The sequence below is a fragment of the Loxodonta africana genome, chromosome 22 (assembly GCF_030014295.1).
Source record: "Loxodonta africana isolate mLoxAfr1 chromosome 22, mLoxAfr1.hap2, whole genome shotgun sequence".
NCBI lineage: Eukaryota > Metazoa > Chordata > Mammalia > Proboscidea > Elephantidae > Loxodonta > Loxodonta africana.
In genome coordinates this window covers 37690386-37712337 of record NC_087363.1, presented here as the reverse complement: position 1 = coordinate 37712337, position 21952 = coordinate 37690386, and the positions used below count along the sequence as shown (strand labels likewise).

General features: G+C 51.8%; 1 protein-coding gene across 4 annotated transcripts in view; it reads right to left on the bottom strand.

The window, feature by feature from the left end:
* The window catches only part of SLC6A6 (solute carrier family 6 member 6), a 93731-nt gene that overhangs the window by 50505 nt on the left and 21274 nt on the right, over positions 1-21952 (bottom strand). The window contains exon 3 of one of the 4 annotated variants that reach the window (XM_023547868.2): positions 10481-10589. The exons of 2 other annotated variants lie outside the window; for them this stretch is intronic. In XM_023547868.2, the coding sequence (XP_023403636.1) occupies positions 10481-10499 (19 nt within the window). In that variant the 5' untranslated portion in view covers positions 10500-10589. One more of the 4 variants, XM_003409737.3, reaches the window with a different exon arrangement.

Sequence of the window (21952 nt, the reverse complement as noted above, 5' to 3'; positions counted from 1 at the left end):
CTCAGGCTCCCCTAGGGCCAGCTGCAAGTGAGGTCACTGCCCATGGCCTCGCCCAAGCCTAGATGAGATCAGATGAGGTCGGACACAGGCGCAGGCACCCCCCAACGCCCTCTGGGGTGTGTGACCAGACCTGTGTCTGTAAAAGCCCATTTCAGTGGGACCCACAGATGCTGCCTCCTGAACTTTCCTGGCAGCCACCCACATCTCCATTACCATGGCAACCACCGTGCTCAGGGCATCAGCCCTCACAAGGGCATCTGCACAGCCTCCTTGTAGGTCTCCCCACCGCCACTCTGCACACATCCCCATCTATTCTTGACACAGCAGCTGAAGGGAACTCATGCCAGCACAAGTCAGACCATAATGCCCTCCCAGCCCAAACCCTCCAGTCACACAAAGATCCTCACCCATGCCCCTGCTGACCCTCAGGCCCCATCTGTTCACTGTCCTTTCTCCTGGGGATCCCAGCCTTTAGTCCCTCCCAGGCCTCAGGTCCGGGTCACCTCGGATCCTTCCCATTTCCTGCTGTGACCTCCACCTGCTCCAGGCCCTTCTGGGGGCTGCCTGGTCCCTCCAGGAATCTGAGAGTGTGAGCCCTGGCCTAGGAACTGAGAGCTACTTCCTGGCTGGGTAACCTAGGGCAAGTTACTCAACCTCTCTGGGCCTCAGTGTCCTTATCTATAAAATGGGCATAGCCGTGCCTACCTCATAGCGATGTTGTGAGGACTAAATGGCGGGTGTGTGTGTGTACTGAATGCACCTCAGACAGCATCTGGTACGTGGCAGGAGCTCCATGAATAGTATCTGCTGTTGTTAGTACAGCTATAATTATTATCAAGCCCACGCCTGCCCTTAGGGTTCATACGGCCTTAGCCCTACTTAGGGTGGGATCAGCAAGGCCCAGAGACGCCAAGGGACACCCCCGAAGTCCCTCAGCTGGTAGTGGCAGTGACCGGTGATGTTGTGCCCAAGCCCTCAGCTTCTGCCTAATCACTGTCCCTCCGCCCACCTGGCCTGACTTCAAACACCTTCCCTGGAATATCTCCATCCACCTTTGCAGACTCGCAAATGGCTTATCAGTTCTCGCCCATCAGCCCCAACAACCCATTGGCCCGTGTGCAGTAAGTGCTTGGGAACAGGTCCCCTCCACACACATTTGAGCAGGCTGCTTCCCTGCCAGCCACCAACTAAAGACAGAGCTGTTTTCCTTGGCACTGGGCCCAGGGTTATTTTGTAGCAGCTGAAATACATAATTCCCCATTTTAAGAGCTTCCTCTTTGGTTATTACAGCTACAAGGGATTAGAGTGGGCTCTGATAAAAAGTCTCCCGGATGAAGCCTCCCTCCCTGCCTCACTGAAAACTCTCCTTGTCTCTGTTCCAGGCAACCTGAGCCAGCCATGCCTGAAGACCACCTTGCTGATCATCTGGTAATTTTGGCACAAGTGTGGATATTTAACCCAGTTCCAGAGACACCATGGATTTATCAGATGTTCCTTCGCTCTCCCTTTTTAAAAAACCACCAGGTTTCTGAGTACTTCCTTTGGGCTGAGCTGATTACAAACATGATTTCCTATTCATTGCTCAAGAAACCTTATTATGGAAGGGGTTTTTAGTTTTGTTTTGCACATGAGGGAAGTTGAGGCTCAAGCAGGGAAGAAAGTAGCCTGCCTGAGGCTACACAGTTGGAAGAAGGTCAGAATGGGAACTCCCGAGGCTGGTGTGCCTAATGCCTAAGGGACAGACAGAAACTTAGAAAGGTTTGCAGGCAGGGAAGCTGACATCCCAAAGGGAAAGGACATGCAGATGCTCTGCCTGTTCCCTGTGCCCCTCAACCCAAGGACCGTCAGGAGCCCACACAATGGCCAATTTGACCTTGAACTGAGTTGTAGGTGCCGCTGTGGCTGCTTCCACTAGCACCTGCCACTCAGTCCCAGGCTTTGGGGAAACCAAGTTCTCGCCTCTTTGTCCTGGACAAGCTGTCCGGGGACTCTGGAGTCCTCCATGTGGCTCATCAGCCTGCCTCACCCTCCCCTGCAGAATCTGAATTTCCACAAGGAAACAATGAGCATCAGACACATCTCTGTCTCTGGTACAGTGTAAAAATGGTGCACAGTGTCGCCAGACCTCCTGGTCTAACTTTACAAGAGGAGAACGAATCAAAATCATCAGCCCAAGGCTGATTCCTATGAGGTGGAGGCCAGCATGCTTCCTTCTCCACCATCTTTACCAATTCTGACACCAACTGTCCCTCCCAGGGCGCTCTCTACTTCTCTGCTGGGTTCGATAATTCATTGCAATGGCCACACAGAACTCACAGACCATACTCACGATTATGGGGTTTATTAGAGAAGTAACAGGTTACAATTCAGGATCAGGAATGACTCAGGATACAGTTCTTAGATCAGGAAAGCTTCTCAGCCGTGCCCGCATGCAGGCTTCTTTCTGGCCCTCGGCCTTTCACCCCTCAGCCCAGCCTCTGCCCTGCTCAGGCCCGTGTTACAAAGCTCTTTAGCTCTGCCAATACGCGCCCAGAGGGAGTCTCTTGCCCAAAGTCACCCAGCTCTCTCATTCCGTGGGTAGGTATATCCACTGTACCCGCCTTGTTCCGTGGGCTGGGAAGCCCACTGCACTGCCTTGCACCGGTCTCCTGGTTCTGCTGCTGCCGTTCCTCTGCCACTTCTCTACTGCTGTGTCTGTCTCATGCTATCTTCAGTGTTACGGCTGTCTCCAGGGTCTACGAGGTTCTCAACGTAGCGTCCCTAGGTCCAAAGGATGAGCTCTGCTTACGTCTCTTCTTGGCAGTCCCCCTCTGCTCTGGGATTGGCTCTCTATTAAGCTAGCAAGATGGCAAAACTGACAAATCTTCTCATTAGGGTCCCACTCCCACAGAGGTTCCATGCACCTTATTTGCATTATTAGCAAGCTGTCCAATCCCCTTGGTGGGACACAAGCACCTTATTTGCATAGTCCCACTTAATCATTTTGTAGGAGTCACAAGACTATGGTGAGAAAGGCCATATAAAAGTGATTCATCATACTGCTTATGGAGGGACTGAAATCTAATTATCACTGACTTAACCACCTGTGACCTTCCACCTTTTTTTCCAGGAGGGCAGGTTCTTTGTCTTTTTCCTCTTTGGGGTGCTCCCCTTACCCCAACAGCATAGAGCAGGCCTCTAAGAAAGGTTTTATAGTTCACTGTTTCTCAGCGAATCTTAGGGGTGCTGCTGTTTTGTGGGTTGGGCAAGTGGCTTCCAGAATCCCAGAACTGAGGGGCAGGAGGAGACCTGGAGGACAGACCCATTTCACAGGTGGGGAAATAAATTTGAGCAGCCTCCAGCCTGTTAGGCTCACTGCAGAAGCAAGCAGGTGGCCAGACACCTTGTCCTGCCCTTTCTGGAACAGATGTCAGTCCTCTCACTCTGGGCTCACTGGGGTCACAACTGAGCAAGTGACAACCTGTGCCTCAGTTTCCTCATTGAAAAATGGGGATAAAAATAATACCTGCTGCACGGGGACTTTAAATAGGATGATGCCTGTAAAATGCTCAGCTCAGGGCCTAGTACATACAAAATTACTAGCCATTATTGAAGAAAAAAGCTGACCACATTGGAATTTTATTATACTGTATGCTAGGCGTTGTATCCTAAGTGTTTAAAAAAATAAGGTGCATTTAATGAGCATTTACGGCATGCCAGGCACTGTGCTAAGCACTTGGCATGCATTTTTTAGTCTCCTCCATGGGTGCTGCTGCCACCCCATTTTGCCGATAAGGACACCAGGGTGCAGAGGGGTGAAGTCACTTGACCAGGGCTACGCAATACAGTAAAAGGCTGCTTAAGCTGTGATGGGCTTCCAGGCCTGTTGTGTCCTCCAAAGTCCATACTCTCAACCCCCTGCTATCTTGAGTCACTTGTTTTGGTAACTTCACAAAGTGAAATGGAGTCTGGCTCCTTTCAAAAGTCAGCCCCAAGCCTCAGGCCAGGCTGACAAATTAGGGAAGTAGGTAAACAGGGAAGTGAGGACTATGTGATAGAGACAAGAGGCCAAGCAGGGCTCCTGGGGAGCAGGCAGGCCCCAGGGCCACAGGTACAAGTTGGGCAGGCAGAGAAGTCCTTTGTGCTGATTAAACAGCATAGAAGCAGGTAGGACAGTTGCCACTATGGACAAAAGCCTTCCTCTAGCAAACCCAGGTGTCTCCAGACTTCCTGGTAGATTTGAAGAGGCTCCTTCAAGCACAGTGTCCACAGATTCCAAGGTGAGGCACAGGTTCAGTGAGGAGTGCTGGGATCAACTAGTCATGTCTGCACAGGCATGCTACTCACAAACCATCCCGGGCCACAGTCAGTGGGGATGGTAACAATTACCAAAAAAACCCAAACCCAGTGCCGTCAAGTCAACACCGACTCCTGGTGACCCCACGTTTCAGAGCAGAACTGTGCTCCATAGGGTTTTCAATGACTTTAATTTTATGGAAGAAGATCACCAGGTCTGTCTTCTGAAGCGCCGCTGGGTGGATTCAAACCACCTGCCTTTCAGTTAGCAGCCAAGCGCAAACCATTTGCACCACCCAGGTAACAATTAAGTACTGGGGCAAAAAATAAAATTTAAGTTCTGTGTTAAGAGTGTTCTTTCACACTGTAACTGGGGTAGTTGTTCTTGGAAAGAAAGGAGAAATTAATCCTAGAAAGTTTTTTTTTTTTTTCTCATAAAAAATTATACCTTCAAAAGATTGAATAATTTGGTCCGATCATGTGGCCAGTATCCTTCTAGCTTGTCTATCTCTTCTTGAGGAAAGGTTAACTCAAGCATGACAAGCTTGAATGCCTCTGGAGCTTGGCGGGCAAAGGCCATAAGGCAAGTGAGCCCGGTGGGAGGCAGCAGGGAGGAGTGGGGACTTCGGTAAGCTGAGGGGCGGCTGCTCCTCAGCTCCAGCAACTGCAGCTGTCCTTTGGGACCAGATCCTCCAATTTCTCAAGAGATGTTGAAATCTGGATTTTTATGTGCATACCTCCCCCCCCCAAAAAAACCCCGTTGCCATCAAGTCAATTCTGACTCAGGGCGACCCTAAAGGACAAAGTAAAACTGCCCCACAGATTTTCCAAGGAGCACCTGGTGGATTTGAACTGCCAACCCTTTAGTTAGCAGCCATAGCTATTAACCACTACACCACCAGGGCTTCACAGTTTCCAATTTTTAACACACTGTGTGGGCCAAACATAGACACAAGGAAGGCCGGACTTGGCCTGGGGCCAGTTTGTCCCCTCTGGTCACACCTTCGCTCCAGGTCACCTAAGGTGGCACAGTGAAGGGTAGACGGGCTCGCCAGGAGCTGCTACTGAGCCAGCCTCACAGCCCTCCTCGCTCTTCCCAGTGAGGTCATCCGGGAACCCAGGCGTTGTTTTGCCCGGAACAAAGCCGAAACAATGAGCAACAGTCTTCTAGCTACAGTGAAAGTGAAGTTCGTTTGAGGACTTGTTCTCAGGGTAACACTTCTAGGGACAGGGCTTGTTTTCCACCTGGGGGCCAGGGTCTGCGGGCAAGATCCTCCCACCTCCTTATCTAACTTCGCCACCCTGGGACAGCATGGCGTCTGCCCATGGCAGCTCCACGCACCTATGCTCCTGGCCAGCCCTCAGCCTGCAGAAGTTTCTATTTCTCCCCAAGACTCCTTCTTTCACAGATAAGGAAACCGAGGCTCAGAAAAGGGGAGGGTCATGCTGTCGGTCACACAGCTAGGAGGTGGCGGGTCAGGACTTGCACCGAGGTGACTTCTGGATCGGGACCTGTCAGAACCAGTACTTCTTGGTCTGTGGTTTGCAAAGGAAACGGTGGGTGAGGGTGGGCAGGTTTTGTGAAGAACTGGCCTCTGGGACAACATGGGGTTTGGGGACAGGATTGGGGGCCCAACTACAGCCACCTTGTCATCTTCTGCACACAAGAACTTCTGTAGGTAAACATAAGGTCTAGGGCCGGGGTTGAAACAGTTTTCTTATCTCCTTGGAAGTCGCAGGATTGACCCCAAAGCCCCAGCGGTCAGAAATAACAGAGAGGAGGACACAAACCTGCAAACCGTGGACACCCCGGATAGGTAAGGAAGGCACAAGCTGAGGCCGCTCTGCAGGGCTGGGACCAGTGAGGCACAGAGGGGCAGAGGCACAGAACAGCCAGCACTGCTCCCCTGAAGTGAAGACGGGCCGGGGGACAGAGGTGCTCCAAGGCATGGCCAAGCCAGAGGCTGAGTCAGGGGAAAGAGCAGTGGGCTGGGAGTCAGAACGTGGTCCTCAACCGCTCTGCTGGGTCACGTGGGTCGGGCCACTTCCCCTCTCGTCATCTCAGCGGTCAGGGGAAAAGGAGAGCAGGGTGAACTGGGGCACGCCGTGACTGTCTGATAAAGACTTACTGAGAACCTACCCCACTGTGTGGGTGCCAGCACTGCACTAGGAACCAGGGGCCCAGAGGAGAGTCCTAAGGAGCCGACATTCCAGAAGGAAGGCAGACACGAAATAAGCAATTGAATGAATACTCCTGACAGTGTTGTTTTAGTTGTCGTGTGCCATTGAGCAGATTCTATATAGGACAGAGTAGAACGGCCCCAGAGGGTTCCCAAGGCTGTCATCTTTACAGGAGTAGATCACCTGGTCTTTTCTCCCTCAGAGCGCCTGGTGGGTTAGAACCACAGATCTTTCAGTTAGAAGTCAAGTGCTTAACCACTGTACCACCAGGACTCCTTGACAAGCACGGAGGAAACATTGAAGCAGACAGATGTGTGCGTGACGCGGCTGGGGCTGCTTTCACCTAACAGCAGACGCTTACTGAGGACTCTCGGTGGGCCTGGCACTGCACTAAGCCCTTTCCAGGCACGATTCATTTTCTCCTCAGTACAGGCAATGAGGCCCAGAGAAGGGAAGCCCCTTGCCCAAGGTCACATAGCTGGGTTCTAGAATCCAGACGCTCTGCCCCAGGCCCATGCTTTTAATGTCACTGAAGCTGAGATCTCTCTGGCAGAGATCTGGGGGAAGGGTGTTCTAAGAACAGGGAACAGTGTGTATAAAGAGGGTCACGCTGGGCACATTAAAGGAACAGAGAGAAAGCCAGTGTGGGACAGAGACGGGAGGGGAGGCCTGGGAGGTCATGGTTAGACCCTAGATTTTGTCCCGCAGATGGTAGGGCTAGAAGCCCCAGCTTGTCTGCGACCGCCCGCCCAACTCCCCCTCCACTCTGGGAGAGGCAGAAGTTGCCTAAGTTGGGCTCTTTCCTGTAAGCAGTTGCAATTTTTTGGTAGGGGCCGACCTGTAGAGTCTGAGTCTGAGCCCCTACACCCTGAAGCTGTCAGCTTCGCCGTCATTAGTGAAACACCTCTAGGATGGGTTGGAGGTGGTGTCTTTTTCTGCAATTAGGGACCAACCCAGGACAGGTGGCTGAATTCCTTTCCCTAGGCCAAGGCCTAGGGCTGATAACACTGGTGACGCAGATAAGAAACTGTGTCTGTGTGTTAAGCTAAATCACCTCCCCAGAGGGTCAAGCCTGTGGCTTTGGAAAGGATGGGGTCATCCTTCAATGCTATGTGACCTTGAATAAGTCACCTCCCCTCTCTGAGCTGACATTCACCTGAGGCCCCCATTGTCATCTGCCCCATGCTCCTGCAGCATGCATTGAGCACCTACTATATGCCTGGTCTAGGAACACTGCTAGAAACCCAAGGTCACCCTCCTGCCCTCATGGTGCTAATGTCCACCCACAGGTGGGAGGTGCTCATTGTTCTAAACAACACAAGAATTATTCTACACATTCAGAGGCAGGATAGGAGTGCCACGTCTGGCCAAGGGCACAGAGAAAGTGTTTAAGGAGAAGGTGCTGTGACGCCACCGAGCTCGGCCTCACAGCCTGGTTGAAATCAGATTCCTGAAGGAAGGTGACAATCCAGGGGAAGAGAACAGTTAAGCCTCACAGATCCTATCCGCAGGGACTCAAACCCCAAAGACCGCTCGGTAAATTCCCTGGCACACACTGTAACCATAGCTGAGCAAAAGCCGGAGGAGGAGAAGGAGGGCTGCCAGGGTGTCTGCAGTGGACGCCGGGGCCTGCTTTCACGTACAGGTGACAGGGCTCCTAATCGCACATCTATTGATGCTGCACACGGGGGCTCAGGAACACCTGGCACCTGACCTGTGTGTCATCTGTGTCTTCCCTGGACAAACCGTGGGACTGGCTTGTCACGTTGAGGTGTTTGGTTTTGTTTTCCTGTTGTTTGGGAGCCAGTAACAGTACAACAGTCAGACTGCAGCCTGGCACTGCTCTAGGGTATGGGGGGTCAGCGAGGCCCCTCTTCATCCCCTTCCCCACACCCTGGTCTGCTCCAGTCAGCGGCTGGAGGGGCCCAGCCTTGGAGCGGGTGAGTCAGCAGGCAGTGGCCTCCCGGCACTGAGTCACTGATGACACGCTTGTCACTCCTTTCAGTTTCCCCACCGCTCTGACATCCCCCTTCCCCCCGCCAGGCAGCCTGGTTTTGCAGGAAGTGGGGGTGGGTGAGGTCAACCATGATCCCGGGCTCTGTAGAACCCAGGATTATTTCTGGAGGCTGCAAAAAAACAACAACAACAACAAAAAAGAAAGGTTTGGTTTCCATTTCCTCAAATTTCCCATTTCAGCTGTAAGCACTCTGAAGCGGCCCTCTTCTCAAGGCCTGTGAAAAGCAAACAGACAGCTCCTCCCTTGCTCTACAGCAACTGGAAGCAGACAGGCCCTCAAGGACAAGGTCAGTCAGCTAAGGGTGCCTGTGGCTCAATGCCACCCAGAGCCCAGTCTCCCCGGCTGTGTCATGGAAGCCAGTCAGGGCATTCTTTGCAATGCCGCTTTCGGCAAATCACCTTCTCTCTCTCAGCCTCAGTGTTACCATCTGTAAAATGGGCATAATATCCAGTCTAAAGTGAGTAAAAACTCCTAGCTTATTAAATGTAAACAACCTCCATGTCCTAGTTGTTCCTCTTTTAAACATGTTTCTCCTCAAAGAGGAAGGACCTTCCTATTCCTTCCTATCTCCACCCTTACCTCATACTCTCTCAGAAATTTAGCTCAACAAGAGTTTGGTGCCAGTGAAATGAAACAGCTAGGGATTTAGTAAGACAGAAGTGATAACTGATCAACAATGTCTGCATCTGGTGCCTGAGGTAACAGGTGGAGATCGACTAGCAATGTCTGCCACTGGTGCCCAAGCGTATCACGTCTGTCCCAGGGCAAAGTGGTTTGTTGCTTGAAATTTTGCTCCACTTACTTGGAGACTGGGTTTCTGGTACCCTCCACCATCGGAACCCACCCAAGACCTGCCAGGGGTTACTGAACCACGGACTCCAGGCTTTCTCAGGCCTCCACACCTTTGCAGCTATTCCCCTGGTGAGCCCTTCCCCTGAGTAACTCACAGGCAATCTTCAAACCTCACCTGGGGACCAGCTTCCAGATCTACTGCCCCAAGCGCTCACAGAGCCTTCCAGGCTCTGCGGCCAGGCCAACTCCACCCTAGCCCACACTGTAACTGCCTGGGACAAGCTTGTGGGCAAGAACAATGTGTTATTAAGCTGTTTCCTGACACTTAGTGCAGGTCCTGGCACAGCAAGTATTGTGTCGCACTGACCGTTGAGTGCTCTGGGGATGCGCAGCCTCAGGGCAAAGAGCCCTCACATCTCAGTAGCTCTGAGGGCTCCTCTTTAGGGTGAGAGAACAAAGAACAATGGCAGATGGCAGAATACTGCCAGAGAAAGGAAGGGTGGGCCGTATCCTCTGCTGAAGAAAGAAAGGACGTGCTCCCGGCATTTGAGCATAAGTTTCCACAAAAGTGTTCACAACTCTGTAAGCTCTGCCTTTTTTTGAGGCAATCTTTAAACCAGTTGCCACTGAGTCAATGTGTCAGAGTAAAGCTGTGCTCCAAAGCATTTACAGTGGCAGATTTTCCGGAAGTAGATCACCAGGCCTTCCTTCCCAGGTGCCTCCGGGGTAGATTTGAGCCTCTAACTTTCTGGTCAGCAGCTGAGTGCATGAACCATTTGCAACGCCCAGGGACTCCACAAATCTTTAGGAAAATCCATTTTCCTAAAGTGTTCCCTCAGCATCTTCCAAAAAGGACTTTGGAGTGAATTTTCCTTGGCCCTTTCAGGGTCTGCCAAGTGCTGGGGAAAACCCCTGTATCCCACACAAAGTCAAAGTCTCAAAATGGAGTTTAGAGGTCTTTGTGTGTCCATTTGCAAGCCCATTTTATAGATGAGGAAACTGAGGCCCTGGACCCAAAGCAAATCCATGCTGTACCAAAGGGGCGCACACCAGCCTCTTCCACGGATAGACCCTCAGAGCTGGGGGAACTTGTGTCACAGACTAGGAAACTGAGGCCCAAAGGAGGCGGTGGAGGGTGTGGATGTTCCCAACAACCCCAACCCTGTAAGACACGGTGGGTGCCAGAGGCTGAAGGTTAAAGCTCTTGTTCCAAACCTGGGTGGAGCGGATTCATATCTAATTCTCTCAGGTTGCAGATGTTGGTGCAGCGGTGGCAGCGGCTCCCAGCACTACAAGATGGTGCCTAACAGCAGCTACTGCCCAGCTAGAAGAAAAACTCAGTGTTAAAATCCACACCAGGGGCGGGGTGCAGGCTCAGGTGAAGACTGACAGTGCTTAACTGCGCTCTTCATACAGGGGAAGGCCATCTCCCGGAGCAAGGGGCTTCCCAACCGCCAAACATTCCCTGCCTCCATTAACATTTCATTGCAAAGCTGTGTAAGCTTTAACGGCTTCCACCCGCCAGAGGCACAGTGGCAGGGAAACAGTGCTGCCTTCTCATAGCCTGCTACTTGTGCTGCATCCCAAGACAAAGCCATCCCAACCACTGGACACTCCCTTGGAGGTACATCCTGCCCTCGACTCCCACCACCTGCCATGTCAGCCCCAGCTCAAGAACAATCAGTGGCTCCCAGCTGCCTGAAGAATGATCTCTACATTTCTCCACCTTAAATCCAAGGCTCCTTACCCTTGTCCACCCCTTCCTCCTCTTGCCCTGCATGAGTCCTGGGGCCTCCCCACTCAAACTTGTGTTTTGCTGGTGGGCTCTCTGTCTAGGTGGATCCCACCCACCTTGAAGACCTGGCCCAAGTGTCACTTCCTCCTGGAAGCCCTTCCTGCCCACCCCAGGTTCTCCTTCTTGCCGCCTCCAGCCCGCGCCGCCCCACCATTCACCAGGCACTGGGGTCTCAGAAGGCTGACTCTCACTCAGAGACATGCAACTCTGGATGAAGTCCAAAGTTCTCCTTAAGGGGGAAACCTGTTTCCTCATCTTTAAAATGGTCCCTGCTGCAATCTCTGGGCTCTTGGAAGGAATTCGTAGAGGACCAAATTTTCCACATGTCTCTGCACATCACCTAAAAATGCAGACTCCTGGGCCTACCCCAGACGTACCACCTGAATCTTCAGGGTGGGGGCTCAGGAATCTGTACTGTTAACCTGCTCCCCAAGTGAATCTTAGAGTCAGGGGAGGCTGGAATGCTAATGGACTGGGAGATGCTTGGTAAAATATAAAACAAATCAACTACGAAAGAGATGATCACTAGCAGATTGTAATATGTGTACACGTGCACAACAATGTACACACGTGTGTGTATGGCTTCCTTTGCCAGACTGTGAACATCTGGGGGTTGGCATCAGGCTAGGGTTCACTTGGGCCAGCCCCACTAAGTCCAGGCCTAACCCAATTCACTTGCCAAAGACTTGACAGTTTTCCAGAGGTTCTCCTACTCCCTATTGTCTCTGCTCCTGACAATCCCCCTGGGAGATGGCACTCCTGCCTCCATTTTACAGATGAGACAACTGAGGTTCAAAAAGAAGATATGACCTGGCCCCAGGTTACCCAGTGAACAAGTGACAGTCAGGACTGGGGCCCAGAACATGGTCAACTCTTTCAGCCACTTGCTAAATGGCAGAGGGATCACCCGGCGCTGTGAGGGTTGGGAAGTCAAGTGGCGCCTGTTTGTTCTGATCCTGGGGGCCAATGTCAGAGCACTCCTCCCCCCAGGGGCAAAGGAGGCCAGGGCCTGGCTCTGTGCCCTGCAGAGGAGCAGTGTCCAGCTGGGCAGGCCGCAGGCAGGCCCTAGTCCACAACAACAGCTCTGGGAGCATGTCCAAGGGCAGGGATAAGCCCCACCGGGCACATCACCTGGGGCTTGGGGCCCCTACTGCCATCACCCCGGAGGGTAGTCACTTTCTCCCTGAAGTGGAGACCTCCAAAAGGAGAAACACTTGCCTGTAAGATACCAGTTCCCTAAGCACAGGACCAATAGCAGCAAAGGCCACAGGTGGCCCTGGGGAGTCCCCAGCCCTGCTACTCACCACTGTCTGACCAGGGCAAGCCCTGCTCCTCTCTGGGCTGTGGTTTAGACCAGCTGATCTCACACACACACGCACATGCACATGCATACATGCACACACATGTACGCATACATGCACACACGTGCATTCATACAGGCCCCTCTCCGTGGAAAGGCAACTCCCAGCAGAAGAAATTGCACAGTGCATATAAATCTCTCTGTGCCTCAGTTTCCTCAAATACAGAAGTGGGATCATAGTTCCTACCTCTTAGGATTGTTGCAAGGACGAAAAGAGCTAATGTGTACAGAATGCTTAGAGCAGCGTCTGGCACATAGTAGGTGCTTACAAAGTGTGAGCTCTTAGGATTTCAACCAAATTGATAACATTTCTCCCTCAAAGCCAAGTCCCTGCTGAGCAACTCCTGTGTCGGCTGCTGGGTGCTTTGGCAGGTCGCCTCACTGTAACTCTGGCAAGGGCTCTTTGCCGCCGAGGAAACGAAGGCTTGGAAGGGAGGAAGGTCCACACAAGATTCAAACGCAGGTCAACACAGGTTGAAAATTCAGGGTTTCCCCCAATACCCCTGCTTCTCCAGCTGCTCTTTACCTTCTATTCCAAATTCCTCTCCCGGGCCTCCCAGGGCCTCAGCCTCCCCTTCTCAGAGTAAGCACGATCAGGTGACCCTGGGGTTCCTGGCATTATACCTGCTGACTGAGGGATGGTGGGGGTCCAGTGGGCCGGGGGGTCCTGGGGATCTGAGCATGACATCAAAACCTCCTTTCACTATCACCTCCTTACACAGCCATGGGGTATATATGGGGGGAACACTTCTGGCTGCCAAAGCAGGGGCCTGCAGTTGGTAACCTTTGGGCCCATGGGGGGTGGCATCCACCAGGCTGGGAAGAAGGATGTTATGGGGGCCTGCGCTGGACCAGAGGACAGAAACAGGCTTTGCTGCCAACACCGCAGGCAAGCAGGGTACAGAGCCCCCACCGCCAGCCTGGGCCGCCTGCAGGAGGGACCGTGCACCAGCTACCTGGAGCAGAGGGGTCAGGCCATCACAACACAGCCTAAGACTTTGGGCGGCTGTGAATGAAACCATCGGGAGAGGAAGGTGGCCTTACTGGTGCTCCCAAGGCCAACTGCCGCTGTAGAAATCCGATACTGTGACCCACAACCCAGCAACTTCAAGACCCGAAGGTCCTGGCTGAGGTCCCTGGGCCACTGAGTAACAGCTCCACCCAGACATCCAGCCCCAGAGTTTGAAGACCAGGAGAGAGGCAGCCCAGGGAAGGGAATCGCCAGGCCGCCGACACCTGCTGCCTAGCCACACCTACCTTCTGGCAGCTCAGGGGCCCGAGAGGCTCCACTGAGCAAGGATGTGGGCTCAAGTGGTGGAAAGCAGAGGCTGCCATTGGGGGCTGACTGGGGGGGACTCGGGCAGGTGGTCCTCAGCAAGGGGAGCCATGCCTTGCTCCAAGCCAGACACTTCTGAGAAAGACCCCCAGGCCCCCAGCCAGGCCACACAGGTCCCCGAGAGCTAGGAAGCACTGAAGGGCTTCCCCATTTGTCCCTGCTCCCTCTCCCACGCTGACACCCTAACGCTGTTTCCCAGGTAACCATGGCTGTCAGTGACCTCACAGGGCACGTCATAGAGGGCAGCCGGGTGTGGTTCTGTAAAGGGACAGAGGACTCTGTGAGCTGCGGGGACATCGCAGGGCACTGGGAAACAGGGAGTGGAGTGGAGGAGGCCCAGAACCTGGGTTCTAGACTCAGAGTACCTGGCGATGAGGTCACAGTGCAGGTCACAGCCCAGGGTTGAGGGGCTTCACTGTGGAGGGGGCCTGGAGACTATGTTGTCCAGAAAACGCCAATGAGGAAAGCTCTTAGCAGCACTAAAATCAGAGATGGGTGCTGTAATCCTGGAACTCGGGTTCTCATCGCACACATAGCTGGCGTCTGGGAGGCTGTCCCAGGCCCTAGAATACACGTGCCTGTACTTCTCCAATGGCACCTCCTCCAGGAAGCCTTCCCTGACCATTCCCTGCCGGACTCTGCAGAACAAGTAGCTCATTACTCAGTTGTAAGCCTTGTTTCTTCATTGGTGACCCTCAACAGATTGAGGTTACAGACTGCACAAGAGCAAGGACAGACCTCATCCCAGGCAGGGATGAGAAGGGACCTGTTTTACCATTGTCGTAGCAACACTTCCATTCTCCTAATTCCAACTGCTCTCAGTCCCTTGAAATAATAGCAGTGGTAGGAATAATAATAGCAGCTGATGTTGTGTGTCCGGCACTGTGCTGAGCACTTTATATAATACTAGCTGTGATGGACTGAATTGTGTCCCCACAAAATACGTTGCAAATCTTAATCTTTATGCCTGTAGTTATAATCCTATTTGAGTTGTCTTTGTCGTATTAATGAGAGAGGGTTTGTGTAGGGTGTGTTTTGAGTCGATCTCTTTTGAGATGTAAGATTAAACAAGCAAGCCAGTAAACAGAGTCGGTGGAAGAGAAATGCCAAGATGCACGAAGATCACCCAGGGGCAGAAGCTCAAAAAGAGACAAGGACCTTCCTCCAGAGCTGACAGAGACAGAAAACCTTCTTCCTGAGCCAGCACCCTGAATTTGGACTTCTAGTCTCCTCAACTGTGAGGAAAATACAATTCTGTTTATTAAAGCCACCCACTTGTGGTATTTCTGTTAACAGCAGCACTAGATCATTGAGACACTAGATAATAAAAATAGTAATGGTTTAATTCTGCTAAATATTTTTCACATTTCCTTCCTTATTTATTTCACTATCTCCTAATTGGTCCAAAGATAATGACGCCATTGTATTTTCAGAGATTTTGAGATGACAAAAAACACACCTGAAATGCTTTAATTGCAGGCAAAATCCCCAAATCACGCAGCCCAATACCGGTGAAGGGCTCCAGCACCCCAGGCTGAGCTCGGTGGGCCAGGCCTCATCTTGCCTGGCCCTTTCCAGCCACCCAACCACCCGATGAGATAAGGGAGGGATCTTCCCTCACTTCGCAGATGTGAAACTTTGGCTCAGAGATGCCAAGTGACTTGACCAAGGTTGCACAGCCATGCAGGGGCGGACTCCAGAGTCTTGGATCCCGGGTCCTTAACCACTGGGCTCTGGGATACTACATGGCCATGTCTCATTTAACTCCTAATAGTGACCATCAGGTATACCTGCCGTGATGACTAAATACTGCTCCCTCTCACCAGAGTGGAGTTCTTAACCATTTAAAATTCAGCGGGGCCTGAGCAGTCAGGCAGCTTATGTCCAGGGTGTGTCTAATCTCAATGAGCTGATGATGGGAAGGGAGAGAAGAACGCAGGTGTTCTGTCTCCCAGCCCACACTCTTTATAGAAATGTACTTGTTGCCTCCCTGCCTGCCCCTTGCACGCCCCCTTATTACCCCCACCCCTGTATGCCTCCTCTGCATGTTTGTCACCTGGCCCTCCTGCAGTGTCCCATCCTGCTGCAGCCCAGGGACCTAATCAGCTTATTCACCTGGTAGATGGCCTGGGCCATCTGAAAAAGTCTCCTTTGCACTCCTTGGGTACAAGGATCCTTGAGATTTAGGCCACAACTATAAATAGAAAAGAGAGCCGCCATCTTTTTTAATTAACTCATCCATTTACTTGGTCAGTCAGTTCCTGCTGACCCCCAGATGGCTGAGTTCCACATAACGCCTCCCGGACACTGTGGGTGAGGAGGAAGGGCCTTTGTCACTTCTCCAGCCTTATTCTCTGAGTCCTCCAGCAGGGACGTCCCTGCGAGACTTTGCTCCCCAAATATACCTCGCCTGGTTCCATCTGTGCCTCTGCTGCATCGTCATAAAAGATTCTAGTTGGAACCTAAATCTGCCACTTGCCAGCTGTGAGGGTGACCTCGGAAATGTCACTTCCTTCTTGGGGCCTCAGTTGCATCACCTGTAAAATGGGCCATCTCACATGACACGGGGGAAGACAGACGGAAGTGCTGCAACACACGCGTGAACTGGCTCTCAGGAGAAAGATCTGGCATCTTCCCTTGCATGCAGTTGTGCAGCAAACACTGACTAAGCCCCTTCCTAGCATCAAGCTAAGTGCTGGGAGAGGCTGAAACTGAAATTCTCAGGGCTCAAGATCCGCCACGCAGGCAAAACAGAGAAACAGTTTCTCCATCTGGTGTTCTGTGTCAAACAATCAGCATCCAAATGGAGCCGCACTAATTGGTGCTGCCCCTCCTCCACCACTCCTGAGGGACTTCACACTTTCCCAAAACCACGTGAGTCAGCAGAAGTAGGTTAGAAATCTCATTAGAGTGGGTTTCCCCCTGGGACTCTGTGATTCTCCTACACCTGTTTGGGCGAGGGCTGGGCTTGTCTGTTTTTCTTCCTGAGCAGAAGCCAGTTGTCAAAACAACTAAACAACAGCCACGACCTTTAAGCGGCACTTGCGGCCATTGATAATTTAATGCCCTCTGGTTCTAGACTGTTTCCCCAGAGTGCACTGAGACAACTGCTCAGTCACATTTGAGGTCATCAAGCTAGACCACCGACATGTCCAGCTCCTCCGCCCTCCCCACTGTCCTGCAGACACGACGCTCCAACCAAGCCATGCTCCTATGCATCTAGAACACTCAGTCCACACTTTCACTCTGCCTCCGGGCCTTTGCATGTGCCCTTTCCCTTCTGGTAATGTTTTCCTGCCTCATCCCCACCTGGCGTGCTTTTCTTTGTTATTCAAGTTTTTCCAACTTTATGTGCCAAAGCACCCTCAAGAGGTGTGCTGATGGATGCCTGATTTACAAGGTCTTCCCGATACCTGGAACACAGTGCTGCCATCTCCGGTCCCCAGGGCCCGGGTCACAGGAAAAGTACACAACTTTTTGATGACTGGATGATCAGACTTTCACTCTCAATTTTCAGATGCGTAGAGGTTTTCCCCAAACTTTCCCTGACATCACATACTCTTGCCTGGGCCTTTCCCCTCTCAGCAGGCCTGGAAGGGGGATGAAAACTTGTAAAGTTCTCGGATGGTCCTACACTGGAAAGGACAAGGGGAAATGAAAGGTCTCCACACCATGAGCTTTAAAAAGTTGGGGTGATCTTTCTCTCCAGAAACGTCCCACAGGCACGTTCCTCAGCTATGGTGCTCCCAGGCTGGGTCATATTCAGAGACGTGTGGGGATCAGGGCCAAAAAGCAGCCACCTCGGGGATCTTGTCTGGCAGCAACATCTTTTTGCATGCTCTCTAGTTTTGTCTCTTTTAGTATGAGTCTTTGCTGAGTGTCTAGACTGTTAAATGTAACTAAATCACCCCCTAAAGTGCATTATTAATAAGATATATTAATAAGAAATATTTGCAGCAAGCTTTTCAGTACACCAAAGTGTTTTCTCATAGGTGCAGCAGTTAACCCAGTGAGAACACTGTCCCCATTTTACAGATGGGGCAACTGAGGCCTAAGCAGAGGACGTGACTTGCACGAGATCACACAGTCAGACTGTTCCCTTGACAGCACGACAAGAAAGTGGACTTGAGAGGAGCAGGGGCCCGATGTTACAGGGTGCTGTGTGAACTTGGGCAGGTCACTGCACCTCTCTAAGCCTCAGAGGCCCTTTATGAGGGAGGAAGGATGGGAAAAGTGGAGGCAGGCAGGTTCATGAGGAGGAGTGGCTCACATCTCCAGATCTTTCCCCTCTGCCGTCCTGAGACAAGGCCCAACCTCCCAGTTATACACACTGTCTGAGTCTCTGGGACCTTCATCCCATTTTGCAACTGAATAATTGTTTGTGTGGTCACTTATGGAGCCCTGGTGGAGCAGCGGTTAAGTGCTCAGCTGCTAACCAAAAGGTCGGCAGTTTAAATCTACCAGCTACTCCTTAGAAACCCTATGGGGCAGTTCTACTCTGTCCTATAGGATCTCTATGAGTTGGAATTGACTTGACGGCAATGGGTTTGGTTTGGTTTTTGGTGGTGGTTTATACCGCCCCTTCCCGAGGCTGTGAGCATCTCACCTGCTTTGTTCGCCCTTCTGTCCCTGCTGCCTAGCACTGCACCTAGTAAATAGTGGTGCTCAATAAATACTTGCGAGTGGAACAAATGAACGAACATTGAATGAGTGACTTGGTTCATTCACGTGTGAGGTCATCCCAGGGGCTGGGGCAGGTCTGGGGGACAAGTCTGGAAAGGGCACCAATGCTCTACAGGCAGTGCCCCTAAGAAGAGGACAGGCAAGGAACATGGGCTCTGACACCAGCAAACCCATCTCTCACTGTGCAGTCTTGGTGACATCGCTGCTGCCCCTCCGAGCCCCGGCAAGGAAACGATGGTAATATTCTGCGGCGTAGCAGGTGCTCAGTGACCATCTCTAAATCAGAGCTGGACCTAGTAAAATCGACCAGGCTGATCCCTTGTTCTCTGGGTGAGGAAACAGAGGTCTGGGGTAGCAAGACCAGGACTAGAGTCCACTGAGACTAGAGTCACAAGATCCCAGTCCTCAAGAAACAGTTCTATGAGTTTCCTTGAATAACCGTTTCCTCCCTGGGCTACTGGATGAATGAGGCTCTAGAGCTTGGGTTGCCAGATTTAGCAAATATTGTAGGGGCTGTTTATATGAAATTCTAATTTAACTGAGTGCTCTGTATTTTATCTGGCAACCCTATGCAGAATGTCCTTAGGGATCTCTGTGTTATCCGCCCCTTGGCACAAAATATGAGACTCAGGGAATAAGAGTGATCAAATCCTCTGCTCTCTGGCTGTCTGGACTGAAACCCTCTACTGAGTGCAAATTACATGACTCTGACCTAATGGTCACACTTGTTCCTAGACACGCTTCTTCCTCCCACCCACAAGAAGCCTCTTGCCTGCTGGCTGTCTCACACTTATGACAGTCCTCTCTGTTCCTCCTGTTTCCACGTGGTTTTTCCAAAGCAGGTGTCCCTTAGAAGGATATCCCTCAGACGGCCTTCCTGCCACCTTCATCTAGCCTGCCCCCTTGACAGACATTGCTAATCGATCACAGCATCTTCCACCTGATTTGGATCCAGCCTCAGATTCCTCATCAGAACCTGGTCTCAATGGGCCTCAGGAACTCGGTGGACAAGAGACAGCCCCCATTTGGGGGAGATGGCCTGAGCAGATGGGGCCCCAGAAAAGACCGGGAGGTGAGGGGATGGCAGGGCAGTGAAACAGGCAGGCGCTCACAGCATGACCCCGAAGAGATAAACATGAACCACACTGGCCTGACTGTGTCGGGGGGCACCAAGGGGAAGAGGTGTGAGCCCTTCACAACATGGCAGCCCTGGTGGGAACCTCAGAGGGATGAGGAGCTGAGGGATGAGGAGATAAATGAGGAGGGAAAGGGAATTTGGAGGCAAGAGAGAACCCGACTGGGGTCTGGGAAATGAAGGACAGAGGATCAGGCCACCAAAAAAATACCTGGGGCTACTCCTAGGGACTAAGGTGGGAGGGTGAGAAGCCTCAGTATGCAGGCCCCACCCAAGCTATTCAAGGAGCTGCAGACCAAGCGGGGGCAGAGCTTTCCTGAACACCCACCCAGACCTGGGTGCACATACACTTCTGCAGGTCTTACAGAATGCTCAGCTCAGAGAGGAAGGCCACTCATACCAGCCACACAGCTAAAATGGAACAGCTGAGATTCAAGTCCCAAGCTTAATACTGCCATTCTGAGAGAAGCTACTCTGGGAACAAATGAATCCAGACCCCTTGTTTTACACACGAGGAAACCCAGGGTCCTGAGAGGGGAAGTGACTTGCCCAAGGTCCCCCAGAAAGTTGGTGGGGAAATGGGTGGGTAAAGGAGGTGCCGAGGGGTCCTTCCGGGTAGCTGGGCCTGAATACTAATCCCAGGGCACCCTTCTTTAGGAGAGCCCCAGGGAGCCAGCCCCTCCAAACCCAGAAGCTGTCTGCCCCCAGGGATCCAAGAGGCTCCTGCTTTTGGAACCCTGGGTTTCTGCTGGTTAAGAACAGACTAACAGATAGGAATATCTTCTGGAAACCTGTCTCAGGTTTCACCACGGTGGGCTGCTCCGGTCTCTGAAAGGCCCTGTAAGTTTCTGGGGAAAAATACCCTCTCCCTGAAGAAATTCCCATTAGACCCTTGTTTTGGCTGAGGGCCAAGACAGGAAGATACACCCAAGGAGTCATTCCTCAACCTGAGGCCCAAGCTTTCCCGCCACAGGTAAAGCCAGAGGAGAGGAGGCACCTATGCGTCCTGGTCTCCCAGTCCAAACTCAGGATCCTCTCCTGTCCTGACACATGGCTGACCTCGAGTTTGTCACCGCCTCTTCAAGCCTCAACTTTTTCATCTGTAACATGGAGATAGTAGTAACTACTTTATCAAGACGATATAAGTACTAAAGACGGAAAAAATTTGAGAACTGCAAAGGACTGCAAACGCTATTATTGTCCATATATCCAGACTCCTCTGAGATAGAGCGGTCAAAAATAACAACAATACTAGCACTAGGATTCACAATAATGACAACTGCCATTTATGGAGTAAGTATTATGTGCCAGCCACTGTCCCAAGAATTTTCACAGTTGTTCTCCCCTGATACAACGACCAGAGAAAGGAGATTCTACATCAAGCCCATTTTAACAGAGGACCCTGGGGCCCAGAGAGATTAAGCGATGTACCCAGGGTCACACAGCAAGGTAGAGATGGAATGACATCCACACCTAGGCTCACGGTACAGCTGAGCCCAAGGTCTTAACCAGGAAGCTCCTCTCTCTAAAGGGTGGTTCTTTACCCTCCCCGCCCCCCAAGTCTGGTGCAGTATTCATAACCATTTCCTTCCCCAAATGAGGCAGGCTGGTGGACAGGGAGCTGCTTGTCTGTGATGGGTGATCTGACACCCTCTGTTCCCTAGAGCCCTGAAGGCAGGGGCCAGGGAGTTGCCCACTCGCTCTTGATGCCTTTGCGGCTGCGACTGATGGCTGATGGGAGTGCAAATTAGGGGAACTACTTACTAGAAGGGCAATTATTGGGCACCAGGTGTCCAGAATCTTACAAATGTGCACCCCCTTTAGCCTTGCAATCCCAACTTCTTGACCAGGCCCGTGTGTAAAGACGCCCACTGGAAACTGGAAGATGTTCACTGCAGAGTGGTTTACAAGAAAGACAAACTGCAAATGGCCAGACCCCCATCACTAGATTAAAGAAAGAGTTTACCTAAACAATCCACTACTACACACACACACACACAAACCCCAAAACTAAACCCATTGCCTTCGAGTTGATTCCGACTCATAGCGACCCTATAGGACAGAGTAGAACCGCCCCATAAGGTTTCTAAGGAGTTGCTGGTGGATTCGAACTGCCGACCTTTTTGGTTGGCAGCGACCGCTTGCTGTAGCTCTTAACTGCTACACCACCACACTGTGGGTCCCCGAGCCAAATTCAGTGGTCTGTTTTTGCAAATAAAATTTTACTGGGACGCAGCCACACCCATTCATTTGCATGTTATCTGTGGTTGGGTTGTCCTACCATTGCAGTTGAGACTATATGGCCCACAAGCCCAATGCGGCCCTTTAAGAACTTAGAAGATCAAAGACCTCCCCCCCAAAAAATGCTCAGAAATGTT